The sequence below is a fragment of the Falco biarmicus genome, chromosome 5, assembly GCF_023638135.1.
Source record: "Falco biarmicus isolate bFalBia1 chromosome 5, bFalBia1.pri, whole genome shotgun sequence".
Classification (NCBI taxonomy): domain Eukaryota; kingdom Metazoa; phylum Chordata; class Aves; order Falconiformes; family Falconidae; genus Falco; species Falco biarmicus.
Window position 1 is genome coordinate 24215823 of NC_079292.1, and position 15501 is coordinate 24231323.

Genomic DNA, 15501 nt, shown 5'->3' on the forward strand with positions numbered 1-15501 from the left:
GCGCCGCTCCCGCTGCCGTCCGGCCGCCGCCCGCGGCTCCCCCAGCTGCCGGGCCGCTCTCCCGGCCTCGTACGTGTGCCTGGCCCGAGCGGGGGTGTCCGGGCGATACGCTGAAAACACGGTGGCCCTGAGGAAGCGGCGGGTGCGTTTCCCGCCCGGCGGGCTCTGCTTGCCCTCTTTGCCCGTCCCTTTGCAAGGTATCCCCTCCCCGGTGTTACAGCGGAGCTGTGTACCGACAGAACCCACTTCCCCCTCAGCCGGGGCTGCGTGTCATTTTATTTTGGGTAGGGCCGAGCGGTGGCTGGATATTAACGTTCGTCTGAGGCCCCGCACGGCGGCCGCAGCCACGGGCAGGTTGGGCGCGGGACGGGGCTGCTGCTGACCCTGTGCTGCTCGGTGGGCAGGGTGGGGCCTTCTGCGGGGCCAGAGCCAGTTCGTTTTCCTTATTTTATTTGGTGCTGGTCACCCGTGCTGCTAAACATCCTGGCAAAACACTCCTCCCCCTCTTCTCCCTCTCTCTCGTTAACTTACGCTAATTAATTGGGTTTGTTGCTGGAGTCATTTTGCTGACATGCCAGCACACTGCCCGATGGTCACAAGTTTCAAGTGACTCAAGAGCTTTTAGGGATGTTTATCTTCAGCACACACACCTGGGCACGCTGTTGGGTAAATGGTGCGTAAATGCTGCCAGCGTCCCTCCTGCACGCTGTTTATAAGAAACCCCATATTTTGTTTTATCTTGTGCTTGCCTTGCTGAGCTTCCATTAAACCTGGCTGCTGTCAGCTAGGATGTGTAGTTTGTCTTTTGTCTTTTAAGAGGCAGATTTACTGTAGAATGTCTTTTGAAAAGTGATGTAGAAAAGCTAATCCACCTGTAGTGACATGGGTGGGTTAACAGAAGGCCCTGATGGCTCGGCTACTCTCTAAGCTGATTCACAGACCTCAGTTGGTTTAAGATTTTAACTCCTGGGAAGGATAATTTGGGAGCTGTGGAATGGTTCGATGTTGCCTTGAAAAGAAGCCACTCAATAAAGGGATAAGCAATGGGAATAAAGTTATCTCTTTTTAAAATGGTATACCTTTTTAAGGTCTGAGTTTGACCACATGAATTAAATAAATGGAACAAGTAGCATGATTTGCCAGCAGTAGCCTGCAATACTAGAAGCAGGCCAAACTTTTTGCATGATTTGTGGTTCAAGTGCAGTTGATTCGTGCTAAGGACACTGATAAATGTGGATACTTTGACATATGCTTAAGATCACACTGGTAGCTATTAAAAAATTTGAAGCATAGACTTCATGCAATTGTATGTCAGGCAGTCAGGTTCGCAGGCTGCTGTGTGTTGCATTTTTAACTCGAATGATACAGTGGTAATATTATGAGATAGAAGAACCTTCCTGTCTGAGGGCTGCAAGACAAGGTCTATTCTGAAATCTAACATAGGGCTTTAGAAACTTGACATTGTAGTGTGCAAGTTTAATTTTCAGTTGCTGCTGATTTTGATGAACAAAAGGTGTTGCCACCCTTGACAGTATGACTAATGTGAGATACCGGAATTGCACCCTTCATTTAACTGAACGATGTTGCAGCTTTCTAACAGCAGAAATTCTCACTTGTCTACAGTCAACTGAATTTGGAAAAAAATACTTTTTTGGTGAACTGTTTAAAATGTCACTTACACGTAGAGTTATTGCACCCACTTGTGGAGGAGATCAAAACTACAGAGGCTGAGATAGATGAGCTCTCGTGTTCGCTTGTTTTAGATTTTAGTGGTAATTCAAACGACTGAAGCGGTGTAAATTTTTGTTATTTTAATTCACAAGCTACCCTTGAGTCTGTCCACTGCAGAAGAGAGCAAGTTGTGTAAAACCAGCTTCTTCTATTAGATGAGGTTCTATTTAGTATGTATTTGTAACTGATATAGCTAAGTATTAATGCTGTTGTACAAACCATTACTATAGGTGCTTGTGGGATTTAGGGTACAGTTGTGATGATCTGTGTTTTGGAAACATACACTGATACTTGCAGGCTTATGTGGAAGGGTTAGTATGATCGATGGAATGGGATTTCCTGTGAGGGGAGACTAAAAAAGGCAGACTTATTCAGCCCTATCAAAAAAAAAAAAAAAGAAAAGAAAAGAAAAAAGTTGAACAGGAATATGGTTCACTATCTACTCTCTTGATATATTGTCGATCAAAAAGGCTATAAGTCTTTCCAAACATAGGAGGGGAATTTGTTGTAGCTAGGTATGTGAGGTAGGTTTTTATAATTTTAAAGCTGTATACTTCAGGCATCACAGAGAGTCCCCTTTGTTTCCTCTGAATGACCAGGAACCCCTTGGAACTGCTGTGCTGCGCTGTACTTCTTTTGCGTAAGGTTGGTGGAAAGCTTGATCTTGTATTTTAGTCACAGCAAAAGACCATGGCCGTTGTCCAGCTACAGCTCTTTGAAGGGAATATGAGACATAACTGACTCAAGAACAAATGGGGAACAGCCAACTGAACTAGCATGACATAGAAATTGGAAGATAAGCATGTGAGGTTCTAGAACAGTTTTTCATACAAATAGTAGTAAGGTAGATAGTAAATCTATGTAGTTTTAAGGTGAAGCTTCAGTGCTTTAAGAAAGGATTATAGAACATATTTCTGAAATAACAGAATTGGGTTTAATAGTTCAGGGTCCTTTTTCAGGACTTACGTTACATAAAAATGACTTGACCATTTGACTACTATGACCTACTTCATCCAACGAGACTGTCTTGAGACTTAAGAAGGAGCCTGCCCTGTGTACATGCTGAGGAAATGGATTTTTGTACATTGGTTTTAATCCTGCCGATAACCAGAAATATTTTGTACTACCAGTTCCTTTTAACTACTTTGTGGAATTAAATGCAAATCTAATATGTAAGAAAGGTGACTGTTGCCACATATTCTGAAGTGTTTCACAAATAGGCAGTAGATGTTATCATAAAAGGATAAAGATGAAGCAAAAAATGCAAGCGCTAAAATTGGGTGTGACAGAGAAGGTGATCACTCGGTTCTGGTTTCATTGCTAGGGACCCCACAGAGCCTTATTAAACTCTAGTTGAAGTCAACAGAAGAAATACTGTTGATTTTGTGGAAACTTTATGACCATCAGCACTGAGAATGATAGTGATCTTTGAGATTATCTCATCTCTTCTTTAAACACTTAAACTGGTTTGCTTCTTTGCACTGTCTTTTTGCTTGTGATTCATGCAGATTTTCAGGACTTGAGTACTGAAGCTTGGTATCAGAGACGAGCTTCCTTGGAATAAGAGTTTCCGTGCTGAAAGTGCGCCATAGCTCTGCAGTGAGGCAGGGACTAATGGTGAATCTCTGATGCATCATGTTTTGCTGCTCCCTGGTGTGCCTTTCAGGTAGAACTGGGTTGAGACGATCTTAGGTTTCTAGGGAGCATTAGGGTGCAGGCCGAGGCATTGATGCAGGTGCAGAGCCTTGCTCTGGCCATGCATTAACTGCCTTTTGCACGGTGTTAGCCACAGCATTCCCAGTAAGAGAAACTGCCATGCTTTGGTCATGCTAATTCCACGTGCCACCTAGAATTGTGACACACAGGTGACTTTTTGACCTTGGTTTTTTGTGGGAGGATTGAGTCATTTACGTGTTTATTTTTGATGCGTGTAAGGTGGAGGTAGGTTCTAGTTCTGATTCTTTCTCAATAGCAGGCAGGTTTTACTGCTGAAGTCCTCTTGGTATAAGGTTTTTTTCCACTTTCACAGTGGAGTGTGTAGCCCTGTTGTGGCAACACTGTGTTGACAGAGCACTTCACCTAGATCAGAATGAAACAATTGGACTGGATCAGTTTTGTCTCTGTGTGTGACCCTGGAATAATTAGGGAGGGTGTCTTCAGCCAGTAGCTGCTTGGCAGCTGACAGGACTGAAGTCAGGGATTTGACCCAAACTGCCGCTTCTCCTTTGATTGACTCTGAAACCATCAGGTGGAGCTGAAAATAGGAATTGCACTTGCCATCACGTGTCCCTAACTTTCTCCAGCAAGTTTTATTTGTTAATCTAGAATGCAGAAATGAACCTTTTAACTTTACTCTGAAAGCAAATATTGACTTTGTTTCATAGTAATCTGGACTTTGCACAGAAGGGGGAAAGCCTGACATTCCTGAAAATGGCAGCTGAGACATCCACAGAAGTTCCAAAAACTGCTAGACAATTCGTCCTTAAAGAAGAGGTATAACATGCTTGGGTTGACACATATTCTGTTGTTAAGTAAGTTATTTGAGACTGATCAATATGTTTGTGAGGGCAGAGTAAGAAATGCTATGTATGCTGTACTTCTGTAAAAATCTACTCAATAGACAAAATGCTTCTTCCTGGTGGTCAGAGAGTTTAAAGAAGGTGGCATTTCTCTTTGATGAAATAATCATACAAATTACCAATGGGCAGAGAGAAATGTACAGTGTTGCATTATTTTAAGCTGCTGCTTCTTTTTTTGATTTTGCATCTCTTTCTTGTATTGTCTGCTCAGTCTAGTTTCAGTGTTCGAGAATAATACTGATACCTCTGAGAGACTATACAAATTGGTGGGTCATGAAATAGCCTTGTTTTCTGTTCCTTTAAGATGATGAACCACTAAGAGTTTCCTTAACATTTAGGATTATACCTTCTTTGTTGCTTTCTGAAAGGGTTTGAATTTAGACACTTGTTCTAAAGACATTAGTAAGGAGGTAGTAAGATTTTTTCAAAAATACTGTGCTTGCATCTTCACAGAATCAGAAAATGTCAGGTCCTGAGGAAGGAATTTAGAGGTATTTCTGGGTGCTTATTAGGAGCGATTTCACCATAATTTGAACTGCCTGTATTTGTTTCTGCTCTCTTTTAAGTGAATTCTTAAAAGTTAATCTTTGGTGTTAAAGGCAGGTTTGGCAACAGCATCACATGGTTGTTATAATGCAAATGTAGTTTCTTTTCTCCAGTGTTCCTTCCTTGGAATGAACAGTCTTGTAATTTCTTTAGGTTTCAAGGTACCAAAACTTCATCAGGAAAAGAGAGACTCACATTGCTGGGATATATTTATGGGTGGTTTTTTTTAATATGAATATTTTGCAAGCATAAACGGTTTCATTTTTGTAAGCTTTTCGGGTTTTTTATTAAGACCTGTGGTTTTGCAGGTAATATTTTCATTTTATCCTCTTTTTTCTTTTTTTTTTACTCTAATGTCTCTTTGTTCTTCTCCTTTGGATTGTTGTACTTTTTGATGGCATTGGAAGTTTGTAATAAGATCTTACATATTTTAAGCTGTTTATTTTTTTCAGTCATTTAGTGGGATTAATACAGGAGAGTATTTACCATGCCTCTGCCAGTGGCCCTCACATTAAAAGTGATTCTGTAACTCTTCAGTAACTACATGGTCTGATGTTGGAATATCTTAGAATCATAGAACTATGGAATGGTTCGGGTTGGAAGGGACCTTAAAGATCAACTAGTTCCAACCCCTGTGCCTCAGGCAGGGACACCTTCCACCAGCCAAGGTTGTTCCAAGCCCCATCCAACCTGGCCTTGAGCACCCCCAGGGATGGGGCACCCACAGCTGCTCTGGGCAACCTTTTCCACTTCTTCCATGAAAGTGGTGACTGATCTTACTTCCTTCTTCCTGCTTCTGGGAGCCCACAACCAGGCTGCTGTAAGCAAAAGCAGATGTTATTTGCTATCACATTAATAGATAAAGCAATAAAAATAACTCATTCTAAAACTGAGTAGAGTAAGTGCCACACATTCTGCAAAATGTCTTTAGGCCCTAAATAGGGGATTTAGCAAAGCAGAAGTTTTGCTTCTAGGGCAGCTTCTGCAGGTTTTAATTATGCACCCAATGAGGCAGGTGATAAATTTATCTTTTTCTTCCAGGGAAACTTGGCAACTTTCTTTTTTCTCACCCTGTAGGTTGTTAGCAACAGGAGTTTCATCTTACTTTAGAAGGTTGTGAAACCACTTCCATTGTAAAGGTTTATGCTGCATGTCCTATAGTACTTTTTAATTATTGCCCCATGACAGTAGAGGCGAAGAGCTATACCTAAGAATATCTGATACTTTCACATTGTTTGTTTTGTATACGTAAAGCCTACTTTTGTTCTTTTTTTTTTTTTTGTCTTTTTAGACTTGAGACATGTCTAATTTCTTACAGACTGGGGATTTTTTTTCCTCTAAGATTCCTGGGGACAGTACTGTGGTTCTGATTTCAGCCATTTTCCCCTTTCTGCTTAGCAAATGGTAACTTGGTGACAGGGGTAATGATCTGCCAGTTCTGTCGCATGCTGCAGCAATATGGGACCATGATCAGTAATGTAGTCCTTTGTGTTCTCTGCAATGTTTAAAAAAAAAAATTGATTAACACAAAATATTTGGCTGTTTACTTAACTGAAAAATATATATTCCCCTCCTTGGACAACCAATGGAATGTGATTTTCATCTATTTTTCTTGTGGATCTTCCTGTACTCCAGTTCTGCAGTGATTTAGGAGTGAATACAAAGCTATTTACAATATACCTGAATGCTTCTAAATGGAATTACTTCTTGTACCCATAATGAGCATAATATTCTTCATCGTGTCCCTTCCAGCTCTGTTTTTGTGACCACAAAGCCATTAGAAAACCTTATTGAGAACATATAGCTCTCCTTGTCCAATTTCTTTTACATGGAAATACTGTACTTTCCAAAATAAATGCCAAAACTTTTAAGTGTAAAAAATGTGTAGCCACATTTACAACCATAGGAATACTATTGTTATGCCAGTTGCCTATCAAAATAATTGTTCTGAAGAACACATTTTAAGAATTATGTGGGTTTATCCATCTCAGTTCTAATTTACTGGACACATGAATCACTTCTGATTTGTCTTTCTGCCTCCAGCTGATGCTGTACTGTGTGCTTCCGTACCCTACTTATAGCTGCATGATATACTACATTTCATTTCTCTATATTCTTTTTTGAGTTGGTGAATCTCTCACTTTTAAGTCCAAGACCTCCATGGCCACATGGGCCCTATTTGTTCCTTGTCCTGCACTAGAGGATAGTGGTGTGCCAGCCATGTGAATGACCTGTCAGACGTCATCCTTTTGCTGCAATTCAATTTTGTAATTTTTTTTCCCAGGTCCTCTTCTTCCCTTTGCTTGTGCTTGCTCTATTGCTGTCAGCAGTGTGTCTCATTAGACAGTAAGAAGTGATTTGTTCATCTTACTGATTACTTCTCATTTCTGTGGTCAGACCTATGGCCAAATTGATATAAATTCTGGAGATAGGCTTCTTGTCTGCCTACACCTTCAGCAAAGCTTAAAATACAAGTTAGAAGAAGTAAACTGCTGGGCTAATAGCTAGGAATGTTTGCCTTTTAAAGGAATTACATGGAAGGTAACGTCGCAGAGCAAATAAAGTCACTTAGCTCAGAAAAGACATTTTGTAGTGATGCCGAGCACTCAGCAGTGCTCAGAAATCCTAAAAGGGCAGGTATGTATCGCTGCCCGTGGTTACAGAAAACAGCAGTTACGCAAGGCCACGGTCTTGAGATCGTGGCAGGGAAAGTTTCAAAATCGTTTGCTTTTTAGTCTTGCATGCTTAGCTGTCGGGCCATGCTCTCTGATAAGTGGGCACTCACGATGACTAGAGGAGCTACAGTCTGTGCAGACCAGTGACCCTTTTTCTTCTTCAGCTGAACTATGACCTTTGCAAAATCCTTCTAAAAAGATGATGACTTTTCAGTACATAAAATCCCATTGAATTCATTGAAACTTGGTTATCAAAGTCACACTAAGAAAAGTTACTGGACTTATTTTCTATACCTTTTCAACAACTTAGGGTAAATGGGATTTTTTCCAGGTTAGCTGTAGGAATGTTGTGTGTTCCTGCGTGTGTTCTGATGCTGAGATTTTGCTTCAAGAGAATCCAAAAATAATTGTGTTTCTCCCCTTAGCCCCAAGTTATCTTTGGGATTAATCTTATAATGTGTTTAACAAAGAATTCTTTATTTTAGGTAATTGTAGAAAGAAAATGGTTGAAGCTTGAAGAAACAACTTACACTGATCCCTTTGGTAAAACCAGGTAATTGCCTTTCTGAAATTTCAGATTCCTGTGATGTTCCCCGTTATACGGACCACCCCCAGGCTGGAGGATACAGAGTTACAAACCTATTACTCAACACAAGATGAGATCTCATTGTGCAATTTCGTTATAGTTCTTACTGTAGAGAGAAAAAAAATCTTCCTGTAGCAGGCATGCTAGCATGTGGGGTCAAATTTGCTCCTAAATGCTTTTGAGCACACAGGACCCTGGTTTACCTTGCGTTTCCAGTTCCTTGTAATGATGCTCCTTTTTAACAATGCCATGCAAAAGCAAGTTCTAGCTATGCAGCAGCACTGCGATGACCAGTCTGTCTCACGGCTTTTCTGGCGCTTCATCGAGGGCTCCTTTTTCCCTGCTGATGGTGCTGGATCTTGCATACTGCTGACAAATTACTGTCCTCTTGTATATTATCACGCCTGTCCAGTTCTTTTCTATGCTTTAGTTTTGCTGTATTTATCTAGATGTAACAACATGGCTTTACTTCCCTCCCCTTAACGTGTTAGATGTTGTAGTGATTTCTTTCTCTAAGGCCTTCCCAATTAATCAGCAAAGTATCCTTTTAAAGAATAGCACTGATTGGAGCTTTTGTGCAAGGATTTTTATTGCTGGTGGATTTTTCTTTTTTACTCATCCCATTGTTTATTTTGAGAGAGCAGCTTTGGTCTTCATTGCCTGGATGCTACTTGTGTGCACAAGTAACTGAGCTGAGAGTTCACAGTAACTTACACTATAAACCTTATACAGAAGCAAGATAAAAGGTAGAATGTACATGGTCTTGTTACAAAATTTTATTTCAAAATCTGACATGTTTCATATATAAATTGCTTTATTTTACACATTTACAGGAAAGACTTGCCTGTTCTGTGACAATCATTTACATCTTTCCCTTATTTTTAGTCATCTTTAAGCAGTCATTAATTATTTTCTCTATCCCTCCTTTATGTAGACAAACCAAAATCATACTACAGACATTTTATAGTTCCGGTATGTGACAGGGCATGCCTAAGGCCAGCTGCGTTCTTATGGGGCCTCACTGTGTGACAGTATATTTTGCTTTTAAATGAAAGTAGCAAGGGTGTTGTCCCAGAAGTGCACAGTGCCAGTTCACACACTTGAGTTGAGGTATTTCTATCTTTTTACTCTAGTTTGTGCAAAGGAGGGAGCTAGGTGGTAATACACAAAAACTAGCTCACCTCTTAACACACAGTAAAACATTTTATACACTTTGAACAATTATTTACAATTAAGTTTAGTCACACTGAAGTCTCATTGGTTCTTACAAGCCTCATCTCCGTTTAAAGGTACAGCATTCTTTTTTTTTTTCACCTCATGTTTTGTAGGGAGGGGGCTTTGTTAGTAAGGGGCTTTCTTTGCTCGAGGGCGGACCTTTTAGAATGCTGATTAAGCTAGTTCACACACAGTTCAAGTAATTTTCTGTTTATTCTCATTAACCATTTGGTTCTTCTTGAGCTTGTCATGTTACTTCTTGGCTTGAAGTATTTATGATATGTATTCCGTCTCCCAAGGCCACGTCTTGTTAACTGTTTGCAAGGATTAATTGACATCCTCTGGTTTTCAAATTACTTCTTGTTTTTCACTATACATATTTACATATTTTGTCAAAATTTGAACTTAAAAAACAGACTGGCCTTCTATTAATAGTGTATCTGTGAGCCGGTCAGGTGCAAGGGTAGAAGACAACTTACGTATATATTTGGTTTTTTTCTCTGTGTTAAACAGAACTTGGGAAACTGTAAAGCGTACTGGCAACAAAAAGGGAGTTTCAGCTGATGGTAAGATGTTGGTGACTTGTTTTGTTTGCATTTCTTCCCGTGAAAGTTCTTCTGATAAATTCACTGTGCAGAGGTAGAGCCGATCTGTTTCTGAGTGAATGAGGATGCAGAACAGCAGCAGCAGAGCTCAGCAGAGCTTGCTGTACCCCTAAGCTAATGAAATGGTAACTTAAGTGCTGAAGAATCAGGAGCTTCCTGGTGGGAGTGTTTTCCCAAGATCATTTTATTCACTTCAGAACAGGAGTCATTTCAAAGACATCATGGTTGCCCTGATACAGAGCACCGCACAGACTGAGTGGGGTCTGCTGTTAGGGGCTAGGGATAGAGCTCTCTTTGGACAAAAGAGGGACATGATTTAGCCATGTGAGGAGTGTAGGATGGGGTTCCATACCGTGACTTCCAAACAGTCTCTGCAGGCAAGAGAGCCCTTCCCAAGGTACTGGTGGGCTGAGGCTTGGTCTTGCTTGGCATGTGTGCCTCCTGTTTGCTGGGGTACTTTGAAGATTCCTTTTTGGGCTTTTATGTCTTACCACACGTGATATAAGGAGCTTAAATTCATCGTTCAGGATTCTGGAGCAGGCACCTAAACGTTTAATGCTCAGAGTAACAGTGCTTGGGTTCCTTTCCAGATCTAACACTAAATACTCACTTTCTGCTGTATTCCAATTCTATGTACTTGTGTCTTCTGTCACTGTCTGTAGGTGTAGCAGTGATAGCTGTGCTACAGAGAACTCTCCACTACGACTGCATTGTCCTAGTGAAACAGTTCAGGCCCCCAATTAACAGCTATTGCTTGGAATTTCCTGCAGGTAAGTGACCGAAACCTTGAGTCACATAAAGCTGACAGTTAAGTGTGTTTAGATGTGCTTGGAGTGTCGATCTTAATGAAGCAGCTCTAAGCAGAAAACCATGGTGAGCTCTGTAGCTTGGTGTGCTGTTCAGAAATAGGAATACTTGATAATGAAGAATGCGAAATGAGCTCATTGTAGCAGACTGGAGACACTTTGCACAGTAGTCTGGTAGTAGAATATTACATTTTCCTCCACTCCTCCTTCCTCTAAGAGTCAAAGCTTCTTTCCCTCATGAGAACATTATTGCCATTTCCTGGGAAGGTAGCATGCTTCTGTAGATAATCAGAAGATGTGGGCATCAGCACGATGAATCCGGGAACTGGAACCCTTCCTAACACTTCAGTTTATCCCTCTGTAAAAATAGGGTAGTGAGGGTGTTTCACCTCTTCCATAAAGCTGGATTAGAGCTCAGGATGGGTATTGCAGCTAAGTGCTCCCTTTTCAGTTGTTGTTGTTGTGTATTACCTGTCTCACAGGCCTCATCGAGGAAAACGAGACTGCAGAGAGTGCTGCATTGCGGGAGCTGGAGGAAGAAACCGGGTACAAGGGGGAAGTTGTTGAATGTACTCCAGGTCTTTGCTTTTTTTATTTTCCCACCCAAAGCTAATTCTGTCTTTGATGGGTACTTTAAAGGTCTGAAATGCTCTAAACCAAAGGAAAAATCTGTGCAGATTAGCGGAGTAGTATCCCATGGCTGTACCAGTGAGGCTTTGGTCCTTGATGCATCAGTTGCTGAACTTCTGTTAAAAATATAAGACTAAAGTAAAAGTTTTACGTCTATAGGGAAAAATTTGGTGTTAATTAAGATTCTTTACACAAAACCCAATTATTCAGGGTGTGATTTGGCATTTTAGTATAAAGGTCTCAACTGTGAACAGCATCCACGAACTTGGGTAGAAAAAATAGCTGCACGATGCAGTCTGAGTGGAGGTCACCCTAATGTCAGCTGTAGGGAGGTGACACTACTCAGCTTTCCAACCACAAAGAAGAAAGGAGAGAATAATCTGAGTGAATCCAGAGATCCTTTGGAACGTGATTGTTGCCAATCCACGCTTCCTACATAAATCAAAACAAAATGAAGGCAAAGCAAGGATCATAAATAAAACTTGAAAAGGTAGAAAGGTGAGACAGCTTACATATGATTTCAGTCATTCGTGTTGAGACTTGGCTTTTGATTATCAGGTACAACTGCATGCAGGGGACTGAGAGAGATGGAGACAGGTGATGGCAAAATTAAGACTCTAATAGACTGAGGAAGTCTGTAAGGGTTACAGTTTAATCTTCAGTCTGTGGAATGGGAAGTAAACCTAGCTGCTGAAAACAAGTCTTACAAGGAATCCAGAAAAGAGCTGAGAGTTTCAAAAACATTACTTTTAAGAATGTGTGTCCTGTTTTAACCCCAGCCAGCAACTAAGTACTATGCAGCCACTCGCTCACTCCCCTCCCCTAAGCGGGATGGAGAGGAGGATTGGAAAAAAGGTACAACTCATGGGTTGAAGTAAGAACAATTTAATAATTGAAATAAAATATAATAATAACAATTGTAATGAAAAGGGTAGGGAGAGAGAGGAATAAAATCCAAAAGATGGGAAAAAAATAATACAACTACGTACCACCCGCCGACTGGTGACCAGACAGGCCCTGAGCAGCCATCAATTGGTCGCTCCCAGCCAGCTCCCCCCAGTTTATATACTGGGCATGACATCATACGGTATGGAATATCCCACTGGCCAGTTGGGGTCAGCTGTCCTGGCTGTGTCCCCTCCTGGCTTCTTGTGCCACTCCAGCCCTCTCGCTGGCAGGGCCTGAGCAACTGGAAAGCCCTTGGACTTAGCGTAAACATTACTTTGTACCAACTGAAACATCAGTGTGTTATCAACATTATTCTCATACTAACTCCAAAATGCAGCACTGCACACCTACTGAAAAGAAAATTGACATTATCCCAGCCGAAACCAGGACAATGTGAAACCAAACTTTTCACAACTCTTCCAGCACGAACATGTGCCAAATACATGCTCTGGCATTATACCAGATGTGAAAGCTTTTGTTAAAATGTCAAGGTGCATGAGTTCTGCTTTCAATAAATTAAAATCTACATGTGCTTGTTGGCAGCTCTCTGCTTGGACCCAGGTTTGTCAAACAGCACGACACACATTGTGAGCGTCACCATTAACGGAGATGAGGCTGAGAATACAAGACCTAAGCAAAAACTTGGTGAGTTTTGTACCATTTATTTGAAAATCTGGAGAAGATAACAAAAGGATGTGTTTAGAAGAACTATCCCTACCACTGCATCTGTTCTGTCCCAGCTGATTTAGATGCTGTAGGTCCTTTAGATCATACCCTGCAGTCTGGATAAGCAGAGACATGTTTCTTTGTGGAATTCACAAGAAACATCTGTGTTAAGTGTCAGATATTGGCACAACCAGAATGAGAAATTTAGGTGCTAAACTTCAGGTGAGGGCCATAGCACTTGTGAACCTGGATATTCCTCTTAGTTGTGGCTTGACCCTCAGAGTAACTACACTGTCACTCACTGACTGTCAAAATAGGGTTTAGTTGTAAACTCTATAGTGTATTTCAAAACCCTTAACTTACTACAATTGTTTTCTTTTACTTGCAGATGATGGAGGTACGTCAGGGAACTGTGCTCCCATTGGCAGTACAGTCAAGTGTGGTCTTCGTACAGCAAGTTTTACTTAGAAAATGTCAGTTAAAACTATTTTGGGATTGGTTAATCTCCTGACCCTAATCAAACGCGCATGAAATTGACTTTGGCTTAGACATGAAAATTCCTGTGGGGCATTATCGTGTCAGTTATCTACAAGTATTGCATCTGTAGCACCAGTATCTCAGGAAACACAAATTCCTGAATCCACAACAGCTGTAGATCAAGCTCCAAAGACAACTAATTCAAATAGACAGGGGAGGTGTAAGCCAACACCAATTCACCAAGAGCAAACCCTTTGTCCCTGGGCCGTTTTGGTCTTCAAACACATCTACAATCCATTACTGTACCAGTATAAGCCAAACAAAACTCCAGTTCGACAGTGAATTTTCCGTTCTCAGAAAGGAGCAGGTCTCCTTTCAGGATTCTTATCCTCCATAGCTGTCAGCTACACTGTTGTTCCCAGCTCTTTTCCAGTTTCTTTCTGCCAAACCTGGTTTTTAGTGGCCCCAGGTCACTGCCTTCCCCCATTTCATGGGCCTTTTTGCAATACATGAAGCGTCACAGCTTTCGGATTGGTGATGAGCACTAGGGCCAGGTCCCCTTCTAAACAGTAAGAAGCAGGACTACTACTGATCACTAATTTCTTCTCTCCTAGAATTTGTGGAAGTTATTTCACTTCCGAAGAATGACCTACTGCAAAGAATTGACGGTAAGAGCTTTCCCACACATTAAATGCACTTGTGTGAGCTTCAGGTAACCCTTAGCTTCTCTCCTCTCAGCTCCTCACTCATCCTAGAATACTGTATCTTAAACAAAAAGCTGGGAGAGACCTGGCCAGGTGACAGAGTGATAGCATTAGGTCTTAGCATTAAGAATTTATGTCTGGAATGTTATATATATTCATTTTAGTAAAGGACTTAAATTTCTGTAGAAGAAAAGTGTTAACAGCATCTCATAACATTTTTGTTCTTATTTTCAGAACTAGTAGCAGAGGAACACATTGCAGTGGATGCCAGGGTTTATACTTACGCATTGGCCCTGAAGCGTGCAGCAGAAAAACCGCTCCAAGTTCCTTTTATGAAATTTTAAAACCAGATGATGAGAAATTTAGTTGAAAACTGCCCAATTTAGATGGCTTAGAAGTATAACTCTTCTTGTAGAGCAAAAAAAAAAAGGTTTGTAGGAGCGATGCTGATGTACGAATGATTGTGTTGTTTTTACCTGGGGTTATGTAACTGACAAAAAGTATTCCTTCTAACTGCTATCAAGCCTTGACCGAATAATCATAATAAAAATGCTGCTTAATTTTCAGAACGGCTCATTTCTGACTATATTGATCATTCCACTTACATTTTGGTATAAGGAAGATGCTGAAGTGACTGTAGTGGGTGTAATGCCACCTGTTCAAAAAAAAGGAAGACGGCAGGAAGAACGTGCGGCTCCCGAGTCCACGTGCACAGGCAGCATCGCTGTGACAGCTGTAGGTCATTCTCTGCAGCAGCGGCAGCAGCAATGGGATGGAGCGTGTGTGCTCTGGCTGCTGTGTTTGAAACAGTACTTTTGGGAATTTCCTTTTATAATTTAGACCTGAAGATGTTGCTGCTTTCTCTCAGCGCAACTAAAGCTACCACAGGCCAGGGCTGGAAGGGGCCTCTGGAGACCATCTAGTCCAACCCTGGCTAACGCAGATTCTCCCAGAGCAGGCTGCACAGTCACATCCAGGTGGGTTTGAATGTCTCCAGGGAAGGAGACCCCACAGCCTCTCCGGGCAGCCTGTCCCAGTGCTCTGCCAACCTCAAGGTAAAGAAGTTCTTCCTCATATTCAGATGGACCTTCCTGTGTTGCAGTTTGTGCCCGTTGCCCCTTGTCCTGTCACTGGGCACCACTGAAAAGAGCCCGGCCCCCTCTCAGCGCTCGCCCTTAAGGTATTTGCATGCACCGATCAGGTCCCCTCCCAGCCTTCTCTTCCCCAGGCTGGACAGCCCCAGCTCTCTCAGCCTGTCCTCACCAGGGAGATGCTCCAGCCCCCTATCCGGAAAGAGAAAATTGGTTTGTTTGATCTAAGAAAACAATGACAA

The 15501-nt window shown here is 41.6% G+C and overlaps 1 protein-coding gene across 6 annotated transcripts; it reads left to right on the forward strand.

The window, feature by feature from the left end:
* The first annotated feature begins 3 nt into the window (after positions 1–3).
* NUDT5 (nudix hydrolase 5) lies at positions 4–14737 on the forward strand. Of its 6 annotated transcripts, none has more exons than XM_056340571.1 (9): positions 4–142; positions 4116–4224; positions 8017–8084; positions 9846–9898; positions 10600–10707; positions 11226–11321; positions 12865–12966; positions 14079–14132; positions 14403–14737. In XM_056340571.1, the coding sequence occupies exons 2-9, from the start codon at positions 4162–4164 to the stop codon at positions 14510–14512; spliced, it is 654 nt and encodes a 217-aa protein (XP_056196546.1). In that variant the 5' UTR covers positions 4–142; positions 4116–4161; the 3' UTR covers positions 14513–14737. The 6 variants fall into 6 exon arrangements, with proteins under 6 accessions (XP_056196546.1, XP_056196544.1, XP_056196545.1 ...); XM_056340569.1 differs by having other exon boundaries at positions 52–197; XM_056340570.1 differs by lacking the exon at positions 4–142 and adding an exon at positions 2358–2376.
* The last annotated feature ends 764 nt before the right edge of the window (positions 14738–15501 follow it).

Bases quoted from the DNA above. Each gene is read 5' to 3' on its own strand.
- NUDT5 (XM_056340571.1), top strand. From the start codon at position 4,162: ATGGCAGCTGAGACATCCACAGAAGTTCCAAAAACTGCTAGACAATTC. The intron at 4,225-8,016 runs GTATAACATGCT...TCTTTATTTTAG, and splicing joins AATTCGTCCTTAAAGAAGAG to GTAATTGTAGAAAGAAAATG. The intron at 14,133-14,402 runs GTAAGAGCTTTC...TCTTATTTTCAG, and splicing joins CCTACTGCAAAGAATTGACG to AACTAGTAGCAGAGGAACAC.